Source organism: Stegodyphus dumicola, chromosome 1 (assembly GCF_044657685.1).
Source record: "Stegodyphus dumicola isolate Sdum_Otavi_A_Nest chromosome 1, ASM4465768v1".
Taxonomy (NCBI): domain Eukaryota; kingdom Metazoa; phylum Arthropoda; class Arachnida; order Araneae; family Eresidae; genus Stegodyphus; species Stegodyphus dumicola.
Window position 1 is genome coordinate 9,013,613 of NC_140768.1, and position 19,601 is coordinate 9,033,213.

Sequence of the window (19,601 nt, forward strand, 5' to 3'; positions counted from 1 at the left end):
GCAGGTGCAACGTTGCCGGTTCCTTAAATTAAGCCCAAGGGCACATGACATAATGAGTTCAAGAAATGGAAAACATCTCGGATATGAAAACGGAGAAAGGAAAAGTGAGAGGGGGTACTAAAAGGAAAAAGGCCAAAGGCATCTAGCAGGTGAACGGAACTTGGCAAGATGAAGAAAATTCGAACGGATCCTCGAGAATTCAGAGAAATGACAAATGCAAAACATGGTTCAAAATGCTATACAACAACAACAAAAGTTCAATACTACTATAAAACTACACAAATTCAACCCATACAACAGAAAATCAACATACAACGATTATTACAACATCACACAGCAATCCAAACAACTTAAGAGTACAGCACTGTCTTTATCAGATAAAATGAAAGAAATTACAGCCTCCGAGAAGCCTCATCCCATGAAGGTGTGAGCAGCAAGTGGTCTTATGTTGCAGTCTTCATTGAGTATTTCATAGTTGAAGACTTGGGAATAGTTCACACAGTCGCACTAGACAGCTTTAGAGAAGAATTTCTCATTTGTTCTTTTAATAAATTCTGTGATGGTTTCAAGATCTCTATTAAGAAGTTTATTTTGGATGAGAAAGTCAGCATCAGTGATAATAATAAGAAATTTATTCTGCACTATTTGAAGTTGATGTAATTGATTAGGAGAGGCAGAATTCCAAGCTGGAGATGCATAACAAAGAATAGGTCGGGTACAAGTAGTATAAATATGTCTCTTGGTTCTTAGGACCTCTGTAATGGCTTTTTATACCCTTCGGTAGTATCATGCGCGAGGAGGCAACGCCATCTATAGGCAAAAATAGTAACCAAGAATTATGCTAATAGAATTTTAAAGGCGTTAGGACCTAAAATCATTCACTAAACATGCTAAATCCTTGTGAATATGAAAAGCCTCAAGAAAATCCAATTCACCAACAGAAGAAGCATTTTGGATAATTTTTGCAGATAAGTGATATATTTAAACTTACAAAGATATTGGCATTTTAGATATTTGCTATTTTTGCAGAAGTCAAAATTATGATTAAATTTCCAACTATGATACGCTATTGAAGACTTGTTAATTTTGCCTTTTTGGACATAGATTCATGTTCCTTGATACGAAGCTTTAACGCTCTTTTTGTTTGACCAATATATCTCAAGCCACACTGACACAATATACTATAAAGTGCTGATAACGACCACATGTTTCCAAGACTCCTTTGACAATGCTTTATTATTTTTCTTTTTTCCCCCTTTCTAGTAATTTTGTTCTCCTGATGAGGAGGGACCTATAGCTGCCCTCGAAATTGATTGAATGTTTTAATATATGTACACCAAATACAAGGTTGTTATTGAGATTTTGATAATGTCTTTAGTCGTAAATCTCCTGCTACACTGTCATTGTAAACGGGATGCTAGCTAAGCTTTATGATGACAGCTGCAAATTTGAAAGTCTTTGGATGTTGGGGGGGGGGGAAATAAATAAATAAATAAATAAAATGTTCCAATTATTTGTGAAGAAATGCGGAGAAGTGGCAATGCAATGACAGAAGTTTTACATTACAATGACAATGTCCCAACCATCAATTTTTCCATCTTACCAGATGGCAAAATTTGCAGTATGATTCTAAATCCAAAAAATATTGTTACCATTAATGAAGCAATTGACAGGTTGTAGAGAATTAAAAAAAGTATTGACAATTTAGATGTAGCAATTACAGGGCTTGAAGAATGGTACATTCTCTTTAAGAATGAAAAAAAAACGTATTAGTACCACGAATGCAGGAACTTAAACAACTTATTTTGAAAGAAATGTTTAATAAAGTTAAAAATTATTGAGCTGTTTTTGTAAGTTTTGATTCCCATTTGTAAATTGGTCAATGCTTCATTATTTCATAAACCACTATTTCATATTTTTAATTTTATTATTTCCACATGCCATCTTACTAGATTTAAATAGATAATTTCATATCCAGAAAAATCCCAAATCTGGCGTAGCCAAAATCTGAAGAGTCTGGATCTTGGACTTTGCAGTACAGCAATCTTTTTGCTAACATCTGTTTTAGAAATCTCATTGAATAATTAAAATTAAACACACACCTAAAAAATTTCACCGATTGCTGCTTTTTGTAACCAAGGCTAATTTGCAAAGTACTCATTCCAAGGTACAATGGTTTAAGTTCTGTATTCATCTCCAAAATGCTAATTCACATTCAGTATGGCAGTCAAAGAAAGAAGACAGAAATGTCAGATGAAGAAAATTAAGGCCTGTTTGCAAATTTTAATCAAAATTAAGGACTTTTAAAAGACCAAAAATCACTTTCCAAAACCCTCAAGACTTAAGGACCATATGAATCTTGTGCCAGTTAGTATTTTAGCATTAGCTATTTCATTAATAGAAATTAAATCACACCATATTTTCAGTTACTTAAAAATCCCCAAATGGCAGAGTTGACTGTATGCACAAATTGTGCTTCTGTTAAGTTCAAGTTTTAATTATAAAGTTTATTTAAAACCATCACAGGACTTCCACAAATGGAGCAGTAGCTCGCTTAGCAGTGTGAAAAGGTCTGCAGGACAGTTAAGTAAGTATTGCACAAGTCAATTCAGAAACATTAAATGAGATGATTACCATTAAAGATATTTTAATTGTGCTGCAAAGTCAAAACAAGAATATTAACTTATTTTCCAGCTGTTAGAAAAGTAGTTTGTTTTAGCATTCAGCCACAACACTTAGACCCCTTAGGTATTGGCATCACATAAGAAAAACAAGAATCAAATGAAGCTTCACAAATACACTTTTACTAGCTGATTTCATGAAATTAATAACATTCATGTGACCCATTATTAGTTAACACTTATTAGAAAACATTCATATGACCCTCTATTAGTTAATATAAAATAAAGGTTGAAATAAAAGTTTAAAATATCCTGCCAAAAAAAAAAAAAAAAAAAAAAAAAAAAAAAAAAAAGCAAATATGCCTATCTAAAACTATAATAAGTAACTACACCAATATGAACAATATGTTCAAGTCTGTGATCACAATAATGATTGTTTTAATATATCAAATATATAATAAACAACTTTTGACATGCACAGGATAATAAAATGGATATGGCAACATTATTACCATTTCACATTTTAATATATATTTTATCATCAGAAATGAAATAATGCCATGATAAATAAATTATGAATAAAAGAAAAATTTATTTACACAGTATTTTACGCTACACCCAAGTGAAGTACCACATCTCTTCTAAAGGCTTCTCTCATAGCACGCCTGCTTTTATCAGCACACAATGCAATATGTTTTCCATTAGGACCGAGCACGAAACGCTGTAAAAAAGTACATCAGTTTTAAAGGATTAAAAAAAAAATGAGATTATATCAAACTTTGGTAACTAAAATAAGCTGGTTACAAACTTCTTTAATACTCACTTTTGACAAATCAAAATACTTTTTCGCAACTTAATTTTAGTTACAAATGAAACTGAAATGAATTAGAATAAACAGTTTCCTATTTATGAAGGCTTAAGAAATAGAAATTGAAATACAAATCTGAAAAACTGAGAATATATTATTATATATTTAAATGTTAAGATACTATGGTATTCAAATATGACTTGAAATGTTAGATTTTTTGCTTTGTAAGTGATATATTTGATATTCTGACCATTGCTTATCAACGACAGTGCAATTGGAGCTCAATCTTATACACATGCCCTGCCTGTGAGAGCTACAAGTGTATAAAATGAAACACTAATTTGAAAAACTGAGAATATCTTATTATATATTTAAATGTCAAACTACTATCGCATTCAAATATGACTTGGCCTATTCGATTTTTTACTTTCTAAGCACTACCTTGAATATTCTGACCATCAAGGCCTTCAAGACCAGCTTTTTCCATTTTTATTTCTTATCAAGGATAGATGAGGATTCAGAAGAAACAGAGCAACAAAAGCATATTTTAAATGATTAAATTACATTTTATAATCAAACATTTATGTACAAAAATTTAATGAACTAAACCATTGGCCCCAAAGCAATTTTAAGTAACTTGTGAATACTTTTCTATCATGTATTTACTGCAGAACTTATTTATGATGTTGCAAAAATTTTAAGATTTTAATTACTTCAAAGCTCAAGTTTATATTTTTTTCATTACCACTGAAAACCAACAGAAAGAATATACCAGAAAATCTATACAGTGAGATGATTATTTACATTGTATTATACATCTTACTCAAAGCTTTAAAGATATAGATTTGACTAATTTTTATTCGTACTCGTCAAAAAATAAGTACACTCAATTATGAATTTTTGCACTAAAAATGATTGCTTTATTTTGGAATATGTTTATGCATCAGCAAGCTTTTTCCCACAGCTAAAAATGAATTAAAATAGGAAGATATAGGTAAAGTTCGAGGCAGTAGGATTTAATACGACTAAGACAATTTAGTAAAGAGATTCAACTGAAGCCCACATAAGACATAAATACAAAAGTAAGGTAAAGAAAAAATAACACAAATAATAATGACGAGACACTAAAATTTGTATAAAAGTTGTTAGACTGCATGAATGAATAAAGTGAGGTTGAATTAATGCCATCACATCTTTCCACAAAGCTGCTGTATTCATTCAATTATATAACTCTAAAGAAAAGAATACAACAGACATTTTCACAAAGAAATATTGAAAATATACATAAGGCCGGTGTTATACTTTCTGCTTTTCCCGGCTTAGAACTTTCCTGCCCCTAAATTTTGTAGCCCAGCATAATTGCAACAGCTCTGACAATGGCCCAAAATATATACAAATTTTATAATTTCATTTCATTCTAAATTTATTTTCATTATATATTTGTATTAAATGCAATTTCTATCATTACAGATTTTTCTATTTTAATTATTTTCCAAATATCTGTTTATAAATACATAATTATTAATAAAAATTCACACGGTTGGTTATTGTCAGCTGGCACCCTTTCTGGGATCAGCACTACCTTAACATGTTGAGCCTGTCGCCTGTCCTTCAGGACCGGCAGTGAACTTTCTGTGTGGCCAGCATCAGTCCCAGGGGACTGGCACTGGAACTTTTGTTTGGCTGGCGTCGGAATTTTCGTTCAACTGGCCTCGGTCCTCAGAACCGACAGTATTAATATTTGCGACCACGAGCTTTGTGACATACAGGTAGGGCTTGTATGTTGTTAGCCGACAAAGCTCACCAACAGATAAGCTCTACTCAGTGCATGAAGTCACGGATCATCCTGCAACATTTCACCGCTTGATGGCTTGTGCCTGCTGAACAGAAAGGACAGCAAATTTGGTGTCGGGTTCAACGTGTTAATCTGCAAACCCTGAACCTTAAGTAGCTTTGCAGATAATATGGAAGCAATGTCTACCATGAATGCAATTCTGTTAATTTTTGCATGAATGCAGTTCTATTAATTTTTGTACATTTCTTCAGCGATGCCTTCGTAATAAAAATGGCACATCTATGCAAGTTGGCCACTGTTCTTAAAGACCTTCAGAAGGTTGGCTGTGCAAATATGAAGATCTAAAGAAAATAGCTTTTATAAAGATGCTGAGACATCACAATGTAAGCAAGAATTTCATTTGCTTTATTATTCAGAGTAATAAATTAAGATCTTATTTGCATGGTGGCCTGGTGTAAAACTGCTGCCACTTTTATGCCAGTTAACCTTTAATTTTTTCTTTTAAGTTAAAAGAATGTTAAAAAAAAATTAATCAGTAAAAAGATTTCTATCTCAGTGAACAATGGTCGGCTTGCATAAAAGTGCTGGTAGCATACCATTACTTACTGGTCTCATTCTTTTGAGAGACATGTAAGGTCAAATCAGAATCTTTGCTCATGAATTAAAATACTACCTACTTGTGCTCTCATAAGAGTCACATGTAACTGAAAATATAGAGCTCTCACTGTACTGGAAGTGACATGACTGTCAGAATATCCAAAACCACTTACCTGCCACACAAATACATATACCTGCCATATCAGAAATTTTAGTTTATCAGTCATATTTTAATACCCTGGTAATTTTCTTATAATTAATCATGAGAAGCATTTAATTAAGAAAATGAAATTTTGATCAATTTACCTTGTGCCTGGAATTTTGACAAATGATTTTTATATCTATTTTAGGACAGCCTGTGCTCAATAACTCCCATTTTGATACTCTCTGTAAAAAACATTAACACAAATTAGAAAAAGTGAGTATGGTTTTACATTAGATAAATTAACAACTGTAAGATAAACAGATTCAATAGTGAATTAATATTTATTAATTCAATTACATGGAGGATGAAAGGAGAGTTCCTAACTAGTTTTTCCTAGCATAAGCTGAAATAATGAGACATAACTTTCCTGATACTCAAAACTATACAGAAGTTTAATGCAGAGGTAAAATTTCAACTGTGTGTGTCAAAGGAATATATAAAAATAAGTAGAAAGTAGATCATAAAAACAAAAATTATCAGTAAGGACATAATAAAGAAAGAAATTTAAAACCAATTTTACACAAAGAACAAAAATTGAAATTCATACATAATCATTTTCAAAAATATCCTATAAATGCATAAAATAATTTAATAAATAAATGTTAAAACTAAAATACTTCAAGCAAGCAAAACCCTAATTAAAAAAAATGAAATTTAAAGAATATAATATATAAAAAACAAGAAGAATTCAATCAACTTCAATGCCACTTCATCAGGAAGAGGGTACATTTAAATCAATTAAAATCTCTCTTCTATTAAAACCTCTTGCTTTTCTGTATCCAGAATTAGCTGACGAACCATTCCAATGTATTTTAATTACAATAGTTCACCTGAAAATTCTATGTATATATTCTTTTCATATAAAATTTCATATAAAGTATATCTTTTCATATAAAAAGTTTTAATGATGCAAGATATACTCTTTTAAACCAGATTTTTATTGGGGGTGATTGTAACCTCATCTCAAAAATCCTGAAAACTAACATGAAGTAAAAATCTAGCATGATTTAAAATAATTTAGAATATTAATGAGATTAAGAATATTAATGCAATACCTACATACAGTATGACACAAATATTTTCAAACAATTTCAGCAGCCAAGCAAAAAATATAATGTTTTTAATTAATTAAAAATGAATTCATATTTTTACTACAACACTTGCCACAGTTACCAATTTTTTTTTTTTTTGGTTAAGTGGCTTTTCACTTAAACCATTAGGTATTAGATTTGAGCTTGAAGTACAAATATCAGCAAGTATTGGAGATAAAAAAACTGCTAGAAAAAAACAGAATTGTTCATGGAATATAAAATTTTTTTTTCCGTCAGCTAATCAGTTATAAGTTATCTCCACAGTCTTCAAACGAATTTTCTGCTCGAAGAGTTTCACATGCATTTTTGTGTAATTGAAATAAATATTTTATAGTCTCTACAACTAGGATATCGGAGATGAGAGATGTTCAATGTTCGTATCAGCCATATAATTAAATGAACTTTTGACAATGGGTCCATGGAAACAAGTTACAACAGATTTAATCAGTTTTGCCAATAATGGTTATTTCTGTTCTCTATCTGCTCTCAGCCCAAAAGTTTACAATATGAGTTGCTTCTGTTTCTATGCAATAAAATTGTCCAAACGTATTTGGTGTTAAAGGTTTACATAGTCTAACAGTTTCCAATTTTAGTAAAATCTGAATGATGTTGTTTTATTCAAAATAAAATTTGAAAAAGATGATGAGTGAAAATTTCATAAATTTAAAAATTCTGGATTTGAGAAAGTATCTGGAATTCCAGCAGTATCCAGACCACAATCACCCCTGATCTATCTAAACAGAATAAAATGCTATTACTTTTGATGTGCTCAAAGTAACTTTTAAATTGAATGTGTTTTCTTTAATGACATTAGAAAGATACTTGAAAATCTCATTTTCTTTAGCAAACTTAAAAAAAAAAAAATTAAAATCGCAAGTTTTTTGTGCTATTAATATTAAAATCATGTCTTATTTCTTTTTTATTTACTGGTGCTCATTCTCAAACATGTTCCAAAATACGAAACACTTTCTAACTTTCTCAAAAAGTATATTTGTGCCATAATGAATATTTTTTTAATTAGAGTACCTTTTATTTTAATAGTTTCATATTGCTGCTTAACACTTCCAATTCCCATAGAGTTTACCTACTGTACAAATTGGAAAGGGAGAAAAGAAAAAAGTGTATTGATATTTTTTAAGAAATAAATCATTATAAAAATATAATTTTGATAACAACATAAATTGAGTTATTTTTAGAACCCCATTTTGTTTGATTATTTAATTGAATACCATGATGAAAAAAGGCTATCTGTTTAAATGAAGAGATATCTTCATGAAAGATTTTCTAAGATAGCCAGCATATCTGCTAGGATTTGAACTTGAATCAAGATACTTGTATTCAGTTATCTTATCCACTCAGTGATACAGGGAGATGTCAAACAGCCAAACACTTGAACACAAAAGGTAATGCATGGAATCAATATTGACATTTCTGCAGCAATACTATTATGATGGTGAATTCCTCAACAACCTTCAGGCAATGAAACCTCGGTTGCTAACTTTGTCCCAGACACCAAACAGAATTTGATCCATTGCCACCACAGTGTATCTCCATGCAGAACAAATGTGAAAAAATTAATATGATTATCTCAGGCACCGAAACGTTGGTTGCTCACTTCGTCAAAGAAACCAAGCAGAATTTGATCCATTGTAAAAAAAAAAAAAAGTACATGGTATTCCACGATAGAAAAGGCATTCTGTGCATTGATTTTGTGGCCACAGGTGAAACAATAAACACTGATCACCATTATTAAACACTGCACTCAATGATCCAGGCAATGATGGTGGTAAATTCCTGAATATGATTATCTCAGAAAATGAAACTTCAGTTGCTCATTTCTTCCAGAAACCAAGCAGAAACTGATCTATTGCCACCACAGTGGATCTCCATGCAGAACAAATGCAAAAAGAATTAATATGTTTACCTCAGGCAATGAAATCTGAGTTGCTCCCTTTGTCTCAGAAACCAAGCAGTAATTGATCCATTGCCCACACAGTCGATTTCCATGCAGAACAAATGCAAAAAAATTAACATACATGGTATTCTGGGATAAAAAAGACATTCTGATCATTAGCTTTGGGGCCACAAATGAAAAAATAAACACTGATGACTACTATCAAACATTGCAGAAACTGTGATGGGCCATCCAGAACAAGAGGCATGGAATACTCAATGCAAGTGCTGTGTTGATCTGTGATAGCGCTCCCCCACATATGACTCATTGCACAACACCTCTTCTGTAACACTTTTGCTAAGAATGTTTGATGATGCATAGCATAGTTTTGATGTTACTCCCAGTAATTTCCTTTATACCTAAAACAAAATTCCTGTCTGGTCAGCATTTTTACAGTGACGAAAGGGTATAGATACTGCTAGGTAACACACTCCCTCGTAAAAGAATTCTACAACAGAGGAATATGAAATATGATCACACAATTTCATACGTGTCTCAAGTTCCAGTTGTAAAAATGTTGAAAAATAGCTAAGCCATTGCTTTATCAGTGCTAATAAATGTTTGCATGTGATTATATTTTCTTTCCATTTATGATTCTAGGAGAATTTACTTTCTGGATATGCCTCATAATTAGAGTTTCAAAAAAATAATTCCATTTTTAATATATTTGTATATAGTTATTATTTAATTGGGAAAGTTTATAAAGTTTTTAAATGTATTTATTGAATTAAGAGCAAAAAATTACACCAATTTCCTTTCTATTGCACTAAAGTTTTCATAATTTTCTCCATGTACAATGTACATATAAGCCAGTTTCCCTTAGAATGTTCTCTATGGACATCTTTTAACAGGTACCTCTGAACATCTTTTTTCAGGTACCTCTGAATGGTTTGTCTTAATCAGTTAACAAGACATTTGAATTTTCTTAATGTTTATGATGATGCAATTTGCTGTCAATGTCAATTCTGCCAGTAATTATTAGCAAATGCAATGTTTTCTCCATATCCTTTAATACATATGATCTGTTTTATTTCTGAAATCGTCCTCTTCTTTTTTTTCAGGGGGGGGGATAATTTAATAGACTATTCATCTCATATCAGATTTATTTCTAGCTTAAAGACAAACTTCTTATGCCCGAAAAAAGGGCTCTGTTTTTGTACATTGTGCATTTTTTGCTTTAAAAATGACTGAATTATGTTGTTCTTATCTTCTGGTTAAAGTTTTTATGCCTTTAGTTAACCTGCATGCAATAATTCTGGAATCTACAATTAAAAGTTTATTAAGTGCAGCTTACAATATCCAGCAGCAATATAATTGTAGATATTTAATTACAATATCTACAATTAAAAGTTTTTAAGTGCAGCTAAGCCTAATTTTTGTTTTACATGGCAGCCATATTTGTTTATATTTGAAACTTAGCAGAATAGTGGACTTGTTACCTATCTAGAGAAACTAAGCTTAGCAACAACAAAGTACGTCTTGCCGTGAAGTGAGAACTGAATTAATCAGTAGTGCATATGCATTAGGTAAGTGGTGCTGAATCGCCTGTGAAAAACTGTTTCTTTTTTATTTGTTTAATTTCTTTTATACGAGGGTTGTTCAATAAGTAATAAGACTAAAATTATAAAAAAATACAGAATACCTTAAACCATCATCATTTACATGGTCTTTTTCAAAATAACTACCACGGCACGCAATGCATTTATCCCAATGTTCTGTCCACTTCTGGAAAACATGCAAAAGTCCACTTTTTGAGAGCTTTTTCAAAATTGCCTCTGCAGCCTTTACACATTCTTTGTTGCTTGCAAAATGTTTGCCTCGTAATGGTTTCTTACGTTCAGGAAACAGCCAGAAATCGCATGGAGCAAGATCAGGACTTCATGGAGGGTGTGGTAATATCTCTATGTTGTTCTGCTGCAAAACATACTGTACACAACAACCAATACAGTACAGTCTGTAATCCGGACGTCCATTATCCGGAATGATCTATGATCCGGACATCAAAGCCACAAACTTACGCAGGCACGTTTAATGTTACCCATGTGCGTTTAATGTTCTACATGCGCGTTTAATGTTTACGCATGCGCGTTTAGCACAAAAAACGAAGCAACTTAAAGGACTTACATTAAAAGAAATGTTTGATAAAGTAAACAAATAAATATTAAGCTCTTTTTTTTTTGTAAATTTTGATACCCTTTAGATTATAATTGCTCTTTATTTCATAAATTACAGGTTTTATATTTTTAATTGTATAATTTCTGCATATAATCTTACCAGATTTAAATTAATGATCTATAATCCGGAAAAACCCTTAATCCAGAATCGCCGAAGTCCAGACGAGTTCGAATTATGGGTTTTGTACTGTATGTGGTCGGGCATTGTCATAATGCAATCAGAAGCCACGTCGGAGCAATGGATGTTTCCTTTGAATGTGCTGTACCATTGTTCGTAGGATATTTGTGTAGTAGGAGCTGTTTATGGTATTACCGGTTCGACAGCGTGTTCATACACAATTCCTTCATAATAAAAAAAATTATGGCCATAACTTTACTAGCCAATTTCACAGTTTTTGCTTTCTTGGGAGTAGGCAAAGACGGATGCTTCCATTCACTACTTTGTTGTTTCATAGTTGAGTCATAGTGATACTTGTACAACCAAGCTTTGTCTGCTGTGATGATGCGTTTTAAGAAATTTTCACCTTCTTGTTCCAGTCTATCTTTCCATTCTATGCACAGTGCATTCACTCGGTTGTCAACAATTTCGGAAGCCATCGCGCACAAACACGTTTCAATTGCAAATTTTCTGCCATGATTGAGTGAACACTTCCTACAAAAATATTCGAGAGAGCATGCAGCTGATGTACTGTAATTCTGCGGTCCTCCTTGATGATAACCGTAGCTGTGTTAATTATTGTCTCTGTGACGGACGTTGAAGGTCGTCCCTCACATTCAATATCTTCCACATTTTGCCTGCCTTCCTTAAAAGCTTTACACCAGCAAAAAATACCTGCCCTCGCTAATGCTTCATTGTTGAAAGCTTCATGTATCATGTCAAATGTCTCCAATGTTGATTTTTGCAGACGAACACAAAATTTAATCGCATAACGTTGTTCCATCGACACTTCCATTTCAAAAACTGACCGCATCTCGTAGGAGCCCGCTAACACACTTCAGTTCAATCACGTAATACTCAGGAACATGAGCCTGTACACGCCATCTATCGGTAGCTTTTGTTAATATAGACAACAAACTTTTTTTATGCCACAGAAATTAACATTCCGACGAGTGGTTTCGCAACAGTAAAATTAGTCTTATTACTTATTGAACAGCCTACGTACATCATTTTAGATTTGAATAGAACTTGTGGTAATTTTTCAAATGATATAATTTTTGTGCCCTCTGAATTTAAAAATGAATGAGATGTAAAACTATTAAGTGAACCTAGCGCCAAAGTGTCACTATGGTAAATAAATATAGTGAACTTTAAAGAGTGCATTTATTCTATTGTGGGTTATGCGCTATTGACGAAGTAGATTTAATTCAAAATTCGTTATCTGTTAATTTAGTATGTTTAAGTATAAAGTTATGTATAAGTTAAGTATGTCTAGTATGTTTAAGTGCAGGAAAATTGCATATAATTTAATATTCTGTACAAGGAAGTCATGCGATGTACACATCAGATTTTTTATTATGTAAACACAAATAAAAATGCATGCTGATTTTTTTAAAAAAATCAGCAAACAATTAAATTGAAGGCAACAATCAAGGTCATTGGCCATCAATAATTACAAGCAAAGAGTCACCAGTGTACTGAAGCACAGTATATTAAACCAGATTACTAAATGAAATTAAACGATACTATTAACTTTAAAACCAATGACCTGTTGGGTTCACAATCAATCTAAAAGTCCCACTGATGAGGGGTAGAGCAGTATATTTAGATACTAAAATAAGGTTGAATGGAAAGACATTACTTTTCGATGCTGTTTGTCACCAGTATCCTAAAGGATTGATTGAAAATTTAGATAAATTACTTAAACAAAATTAACAGAACAACAGTAGTGAATATCAATGCCACTGGTCACCTATGATCTGTGAGTTGACAGTTAGCAGTTTAAGGCAGTGCAATTTTAATGTAAATGTTTGCCAAGCGACATCGATGGCAAATGCATGGTAATGCAATGTTACACAGTTTCCTTACACTCTTAAGGATACATCTAACACTGAAATTATAAACACGTACATAAATTTAATTTTATTTTAAATATTACTGAAAGACTAGAAAACACTTCATAAACTTGGAATTTTGCATTAAAAAAGTATTTTGAACAATGGTCTTCAAAAATTGAATACAAACCAAATTTATATTATAAGGTATTTCCTCTGGCAAATAATCCAGCAACTTCTCTCTGACTATCATCAGGGCTAGTTCATGTGGATGCTGATCTGTTACTACACTGCTATGGTACATCCATTTGCCAGGTACAGCTTCATTCAGTAGATACCTCTGCCAAGGAAGAGATCCATTATAAGACATGGAAGAATCATCATTTTGTTAAAATTAGTAAAGCACTAGATCAATAGACAATACACTGAATTTTAATATGCAACAGACACTTTTTTTGGCATCATACTTTCTCACAGCAAGAATATTAATTTTACATTGATGCAGAAACTTTAACAATATTTAACATAAAAACTAAACTTGACAAAATTTAAAAACTGATAATACAGTCAAAAGTCGTTAATTCGGACACCCATAATCCGGACCTCAAAGCTAAAAACTTTCTGCGCATGCGCCGCGTTGACACATGCGCATAGACGTTTATGCATGCGCGTAAGACCTTTATGACTGCACATATGCGAGTGCGCAAGCGCAGAATACATTTCCGCGTGCGCGTTTAATGTATAACGGATGGTATAAGCTAAAATTATCTATTTCAGTTGATGTTGATGATTGCGTTGTTCCTTAATCTTAATTGGATCCGGCTTATTATTTTTTGCAGACTGTAAGAGCAATTTTATAAAAGTAAACTTGAACTTTTGATTATGTCAAATAGAATTTCCCATGCTGGAGCTCCCAAAGGATCTACAAAACAAAAGTATGTTTCGATGTCCATCAAACAAAAAGTGGAATTGCTGCAAAAAATGGATAAAGACATGAAGAAGGTGACACAAAGGTTAGTGAAAACGAAAAAATTTCGATTGACAAGTTAGTCGGTATTCTCGGCACAGCAATTACAGGACTTGAACAGCGGAACTTTGTAACTGAACAAGAAATTATGTCTGTTTATAGAATTAAAGAGAAAGTATTATCACATAAAACGAAGCACAAATTAAACAACTTACATTGAAAGAAATGTTTAATAAAGTAAACAAATAAATATTAAGCTTTTTTTTTTAATTTTGATACCCTTTAGATCATAATTGTTCTTTATTTCATAAATTACGGTTTCATATATTTAATTTTAGAATTTCTGCATGCCATCTTACGAGATTTAAACTGATGATCTATAATCTGGAATCGCTGAAGTCCCGACGAGTCCGGATTAACGACTTTTGACTGTATATAAATTAACAATATATAACACAATTCACCATGCCTTTTCGTCACAGAATTTTGAAATACTGAACTTTGCAGCATTCCCTCCACCACCCACTCAATTCAACTCTAACTACCAAACTTCCCGATCTGGCATTGTTTTTGGAATTACTTGGTTTTCATATTTTAATTTTTGCTTTACATACACAAGTTCATTTCTATAAATGACAATTACTTAGAATAAGATTTGATTTACTTCAGCATTTTATCTCTGTTGTCCCCTTTCCTACACCTGAAAAGTATTACAAATCAGCATTCATATATCTTACTCTTTATAACAGATTTTTATTGAATTATACAAGTAGAAAAGTTCTTCATACTTCTCATACACAGCTTATTATATTATGTTAAAGTTATATGTTTATGTTATTATTAAGTTTTATGAGAAAAAAGTAAAAACTGAAATTCAGAAAATGAATTTTAAGTACTATATTAAACTCCCAAGTTCTCTAAAAGCTCATTAAATTACTGCATAACTTTTTACTGCTGTGATACCAAGATATATATCACCATATTTTAACACCACAGAACGAAACACACAATCTTTAATTTATCGCCACTGCAAGCAGTTAGTTCTCAGAGTGTTATCTTTCAGCAAAGATTAAAGGTTTTTTTAAGTTTGAAAAATCTGCAAAGCAAACCAAGGAATTTAAAAACAATAAGCATGCTCCTTAACAATTTAAATTACTGCTCTCCATTTTTTAATATACTATTTAATGGAAATTTAAAATCACTCATTAGTTACTAAACTGGAGCACCAATAAAAAATGCATTCCTTTACTTGGAATTTTTATACTTGGATAATGAAAATTATTTGTATTTCTGTCCACTGTTTACTCAAGATTTTTCATTACATCTACTTTGATGTGAACAGATGAAAAGTGCACTTTATTAAGGGCTAACCAAGGGCTAAGATAACACAATTTTAACCCATGGTGTGAAAGCTATCCTTTTAGGCCAGAACTTACTTATATTTTCCTTTACTTATATTTTCCAAAGTTTTGTTTCAGTCTCCCTAACTAATGAAATGAACTCATTATAATGCAAGCAAGGTCCTTTTGAAGTTTCCAGGAATTAAATTTTCCTTCTAAATTGTTGCAGTCTCTCCAACTGTTAACCAACTCAACATGACACAAATCAGGGTTCTTATTTGAGTTGCTGCAGTGTCCCCAAATACTAACTGATTAACTCTCATGTAGATTATATTGTTTTGAAATATGCACAGACCATAGTCTTTTATATGCTGCCACAGTTTCTTCAAATTACTGACTGATTCATCTTCAAACAGATCATATCCACCACGACTATGAACAGATCTGTGGTCTGGTCCAAGTTGTCATATTCTCCCTAACTACTGAAAAACTCAGCCTCACATAGACTATATCCTTTTAAAATTTGCATAATCTTGATTGATTCTTTTCTCAGCTGTTGTTCTATAATATATGAAATACTTTAAAAAATATATGAAATACTACACTTAAAATACTGCAGCTGAGGAAGCTAGAAAAATAATAATGATAAAAAATAACAATAATGCTGCACATAATTTTAAAAATTAACATATGGATATTTTGTATGTTAAATAGTATATATTTTAAATTAGGTGAATTAGTTCAAAAAATTACAATCTGAAAACTTCTAATTATAGGTTAACAACTCAAAAATATGCACTGAAAATTTGAAAAAAATTTAAAATATTTTTAAAATGTTAAAAATAAAAAATATAAACATTTTTTAATGTGATTTAATCAGATTTAGATTCCAATTAACATTTGAAATAGTTTTAAGCAAAACAGTTATGGTAGTCATACAAGTTAAAGAATGAATTTCAAAAACATGCTCTTGCAAAGAGAGACACACATCCTGGCAACCATATCCTGAAGTGCCACTTACTGATCTACATTCTCAGTTGCACATCATAGAATTCTAAATAATTACAGGGCATTTCTACAAAGGAGGATTTTAAGCAAGGTGTGGGCTACTCAATACAACAACATATCAAAGCATCCCAGAGATGTACCAATGAATGTCCCCTGCAGCTTCCTGCACAGCCATATCTGGCATCACCCTTTACTTCCACCGCTGGAAAATGCTCAAATTTTATTTCATATTAAATATCACATCTCATTTTTGTTTCTATATCTTCTTTGCTCAGGGCATTTGCACAAAAGCCTTTCTTCATTTTGGCTGTTCAATCACAGAAAAAAAGCTATGACACAAATCAAGGTTCTTATTTGAGTTGCTGCAGTGTCCCCAAATACTAACTGATTAACTCTTACACAGATTATGTTGTTTTGCATAATGCAGATAATTATTAAATTAATGCCACAAGAGATTTTCCCGATTTCATAAAAAAAAAAAAAAGAATTATTATTCAAACTACACATATGTACTTTTTTATACTTGTATAGGAGGATAAGAACAAATATTTCCAAAAACAAAAAAGGGCAACCATTTCTATTTTGATAGGACACAAAATACACACAATGAAAAACCATGAAATTTTCTTCCAAGTTTTATTAAAACACTAACATAGCATCTAATGATGAATCTAATTAAGAACTCAAAAATTATAGTCAATATTAAAATGCAGCTGTTCCGAAAAATATTCTTTTGAAGATTTCTATGTAAGCCTAAAAATAATTCATACCCCCTTAATGTAATGTATTTTTAATGCTGTCACTGTTCCTAAAAAAAAAAAAAAAAAAAAAAAAAAAAAGTTTCAGATTTTAAATTACCTCCAAAGGGGTGTTTTTAACATTTCGTGTGTAACCTTTATTTATTAAATATTATGTTCTTTGCACTTAAACCATAAAATTTACTTCAATATCGCAAAATAATTTTAAATTGAGTATATCTTTAGAATTTATGATACGCAGTCTCAAGCATTGGAGATTAAAAAAAAAAAAAAAAAAATTCTGTAAATTTGTTAAAGTTTTACAAAATATGAAATTGATAATAAAACAGATTCCAAATTTCTAATCTGGGTTCCAGATACCCATATTTGCAGTAGGATTATGTCACTCAAAATTTGATGGCTCTAGGTACCATTGTTTTATCACAATGCAAGAAACATACATATATTTATGCAGATTCTTCATTATTTCATTTCTTCAAATATAATACAGGGCGATAATATTTGGTGGCAACAGTTTGAAAAGTGAAACGGACATTCAGAATGATTCCATGCAAAATCGCAAAACGAAAACAATAGTTCCTCAGGGACAAAGCCCCTTTGGACTAAAAAAAAATTTAAACAAATTAATGATTATAAAGATGCAATTAACTATTTTCTAGTGTAAAATATTACATACATACATATAAATATATACACATACATAAAGATATAATTACCCTGAGATCATCAACTCCTTCATTTTTCAAGGCAGATACCATGAAAACATTTGAAAAAAATGGCCAACCTCTCTTCTGTTCCTCATTTTCATCTTCATCACATTCTTTGATTTTGAGTTCTTTTTGTTTTTCTATCATTTCTTCCAGACCTGAAGTTTTCTCGAAATTAGAATCCAAAATGTTGCTAACACCACCTCCAGTTAAAATTCGAGTTAAACTTAATAACCTGGTTTTGGATTTCATTGCATCCACCTAAGAGAGGAAGATGGAATCAAAAACTGAACTTAACTCAGATATAATACATCCACACATATCTGTAAAGAATTAAAAATTACATAGAGTGAAATTTCAAAGTTAACCCAAATCTATATTGAAGAGAAACATGCTGATGAAAAATGTACAGTGAGACAAAAGGAAAATTTTAAACACTCTATTTAAAAGTTTTATATAAAACTCTGTTGATTTCATGAGCAACTGACATAGGTACCACTTCTTCAAGATTAAAAGGGAAAAAAAAAAAGACAAGTAAATAAGGTAATAAATAGGTTCAGCCAAGAACAAAATAAGTTATTGGCAAATTAATCTAGCAAAAAAGAAATAAAAAAGGAGGAGAAGGGGGAATACCATGTGTGACACATAAAAAACGAGACTGGTCCAATAAATTATTGTATTCACAGAATCAGTTCTCCGTGAAATTATCACCTTCAAAGTAGTTCGCTTCAGACCTACAGGGGATTCTCTATCTTTGCCTGAACATCAACTGAGGTAAAAAGGCTTCCATTTAAGCAAGATTTAACTTTAGGAAATAAAAAAGTGGAATGGAGCCAAATTAGGTGAATAAGGAGGATGCCCAATCACAGTAATGTTTTTGCTGGTCAGAAACTGTGTGAGCCAGTGTATTGTCCTGGTGCAAAGGCCATCCATCATTGCCCAACTGTTGCCTTTTTTTTCCTAATTTTTTCATGAAGTCTTTTTCTTCAATGTAATAGTGTTGATTAACAGTCTGACCACTGGGAACCCATTCAATCATGATGAACATGCTAGTTTCCGCATTGTCACCCCCCTGAAATCGCTTGTCATTCACACACACATACATGAGACAAAGTTTCATCTCTATAAGCCTCAGTTAACATTTGAAATGTTTCCTCTGTGGCTGATATCACAAGAAACTTGATGTTGATTCGCTGTTAGATTTTTACGTTAGATATTTTTCCAGCAGAATGCAGTTGCACATGTTCACTCAATGACACAGTAATCCCCATAGGCGTGGTTGGTTAAGTCGAAACTGGCCGCATGGATAGAGGAGGTGTGTGGCATGACATCACCAAAACAACTGTTGCCAACTCCACTCTGTTTTCAATCTACATGCTTAGTTTCGCTTTTCTTTTACTTTTTTTTTTTGGTGTGTGTGTATGTTTGTGTCACACCTCATACATTGAAAATTCGAAAGTTTTGTGTGTGGCTAGCAGTGATGCAGTTGTGGGAATTTCATATATCATAAAAGTATTAAATTACATTCCTAATATCATTAATTCCATTTAGCTATTTATTCCACTTTGCCTAGCAATAACATTT

The 19,601-nt window shown here is 31.8% G+C and overlaps 1 protein-coding gene across 1 annotated transcript in view; it reads right to left on the reverse strand.

Annotated features, from left to right (window-relative positions):
* Positions 1–3,029: 3,029 nt before the first annotated feature.
* Positions 3,030–19,601, reverse strand: part of LOC118183976 (GTPase Era, mitochondrial) — a 48,837-nt gene continuing 32,265 nt past the window's right edge. Inside the window, exons 8-11 of the mRNA XM_035353603.2 lie at positions 18,027–18,278; positions 13,428–13,577; positions 6,128–6,208; positions 3,030–3,342 (exon numbers count right to left, since the gene is read on the reverse strand). Of these exons, the coding sequence (XP_035209494.1) occupies positions 3,229–3,342; positions 6,128–6,208; positions 13,428–13,577; positions 18,027–18,278 (597 nt within the window). The 3' untranslated portion in view covers positions 3,030–3,228. The remainder of the gene's footprint in view (positions 3,343–6,127; positions 6,209–13,427; positions 13,578–18,026; positions 18,279–19,601) is intronic.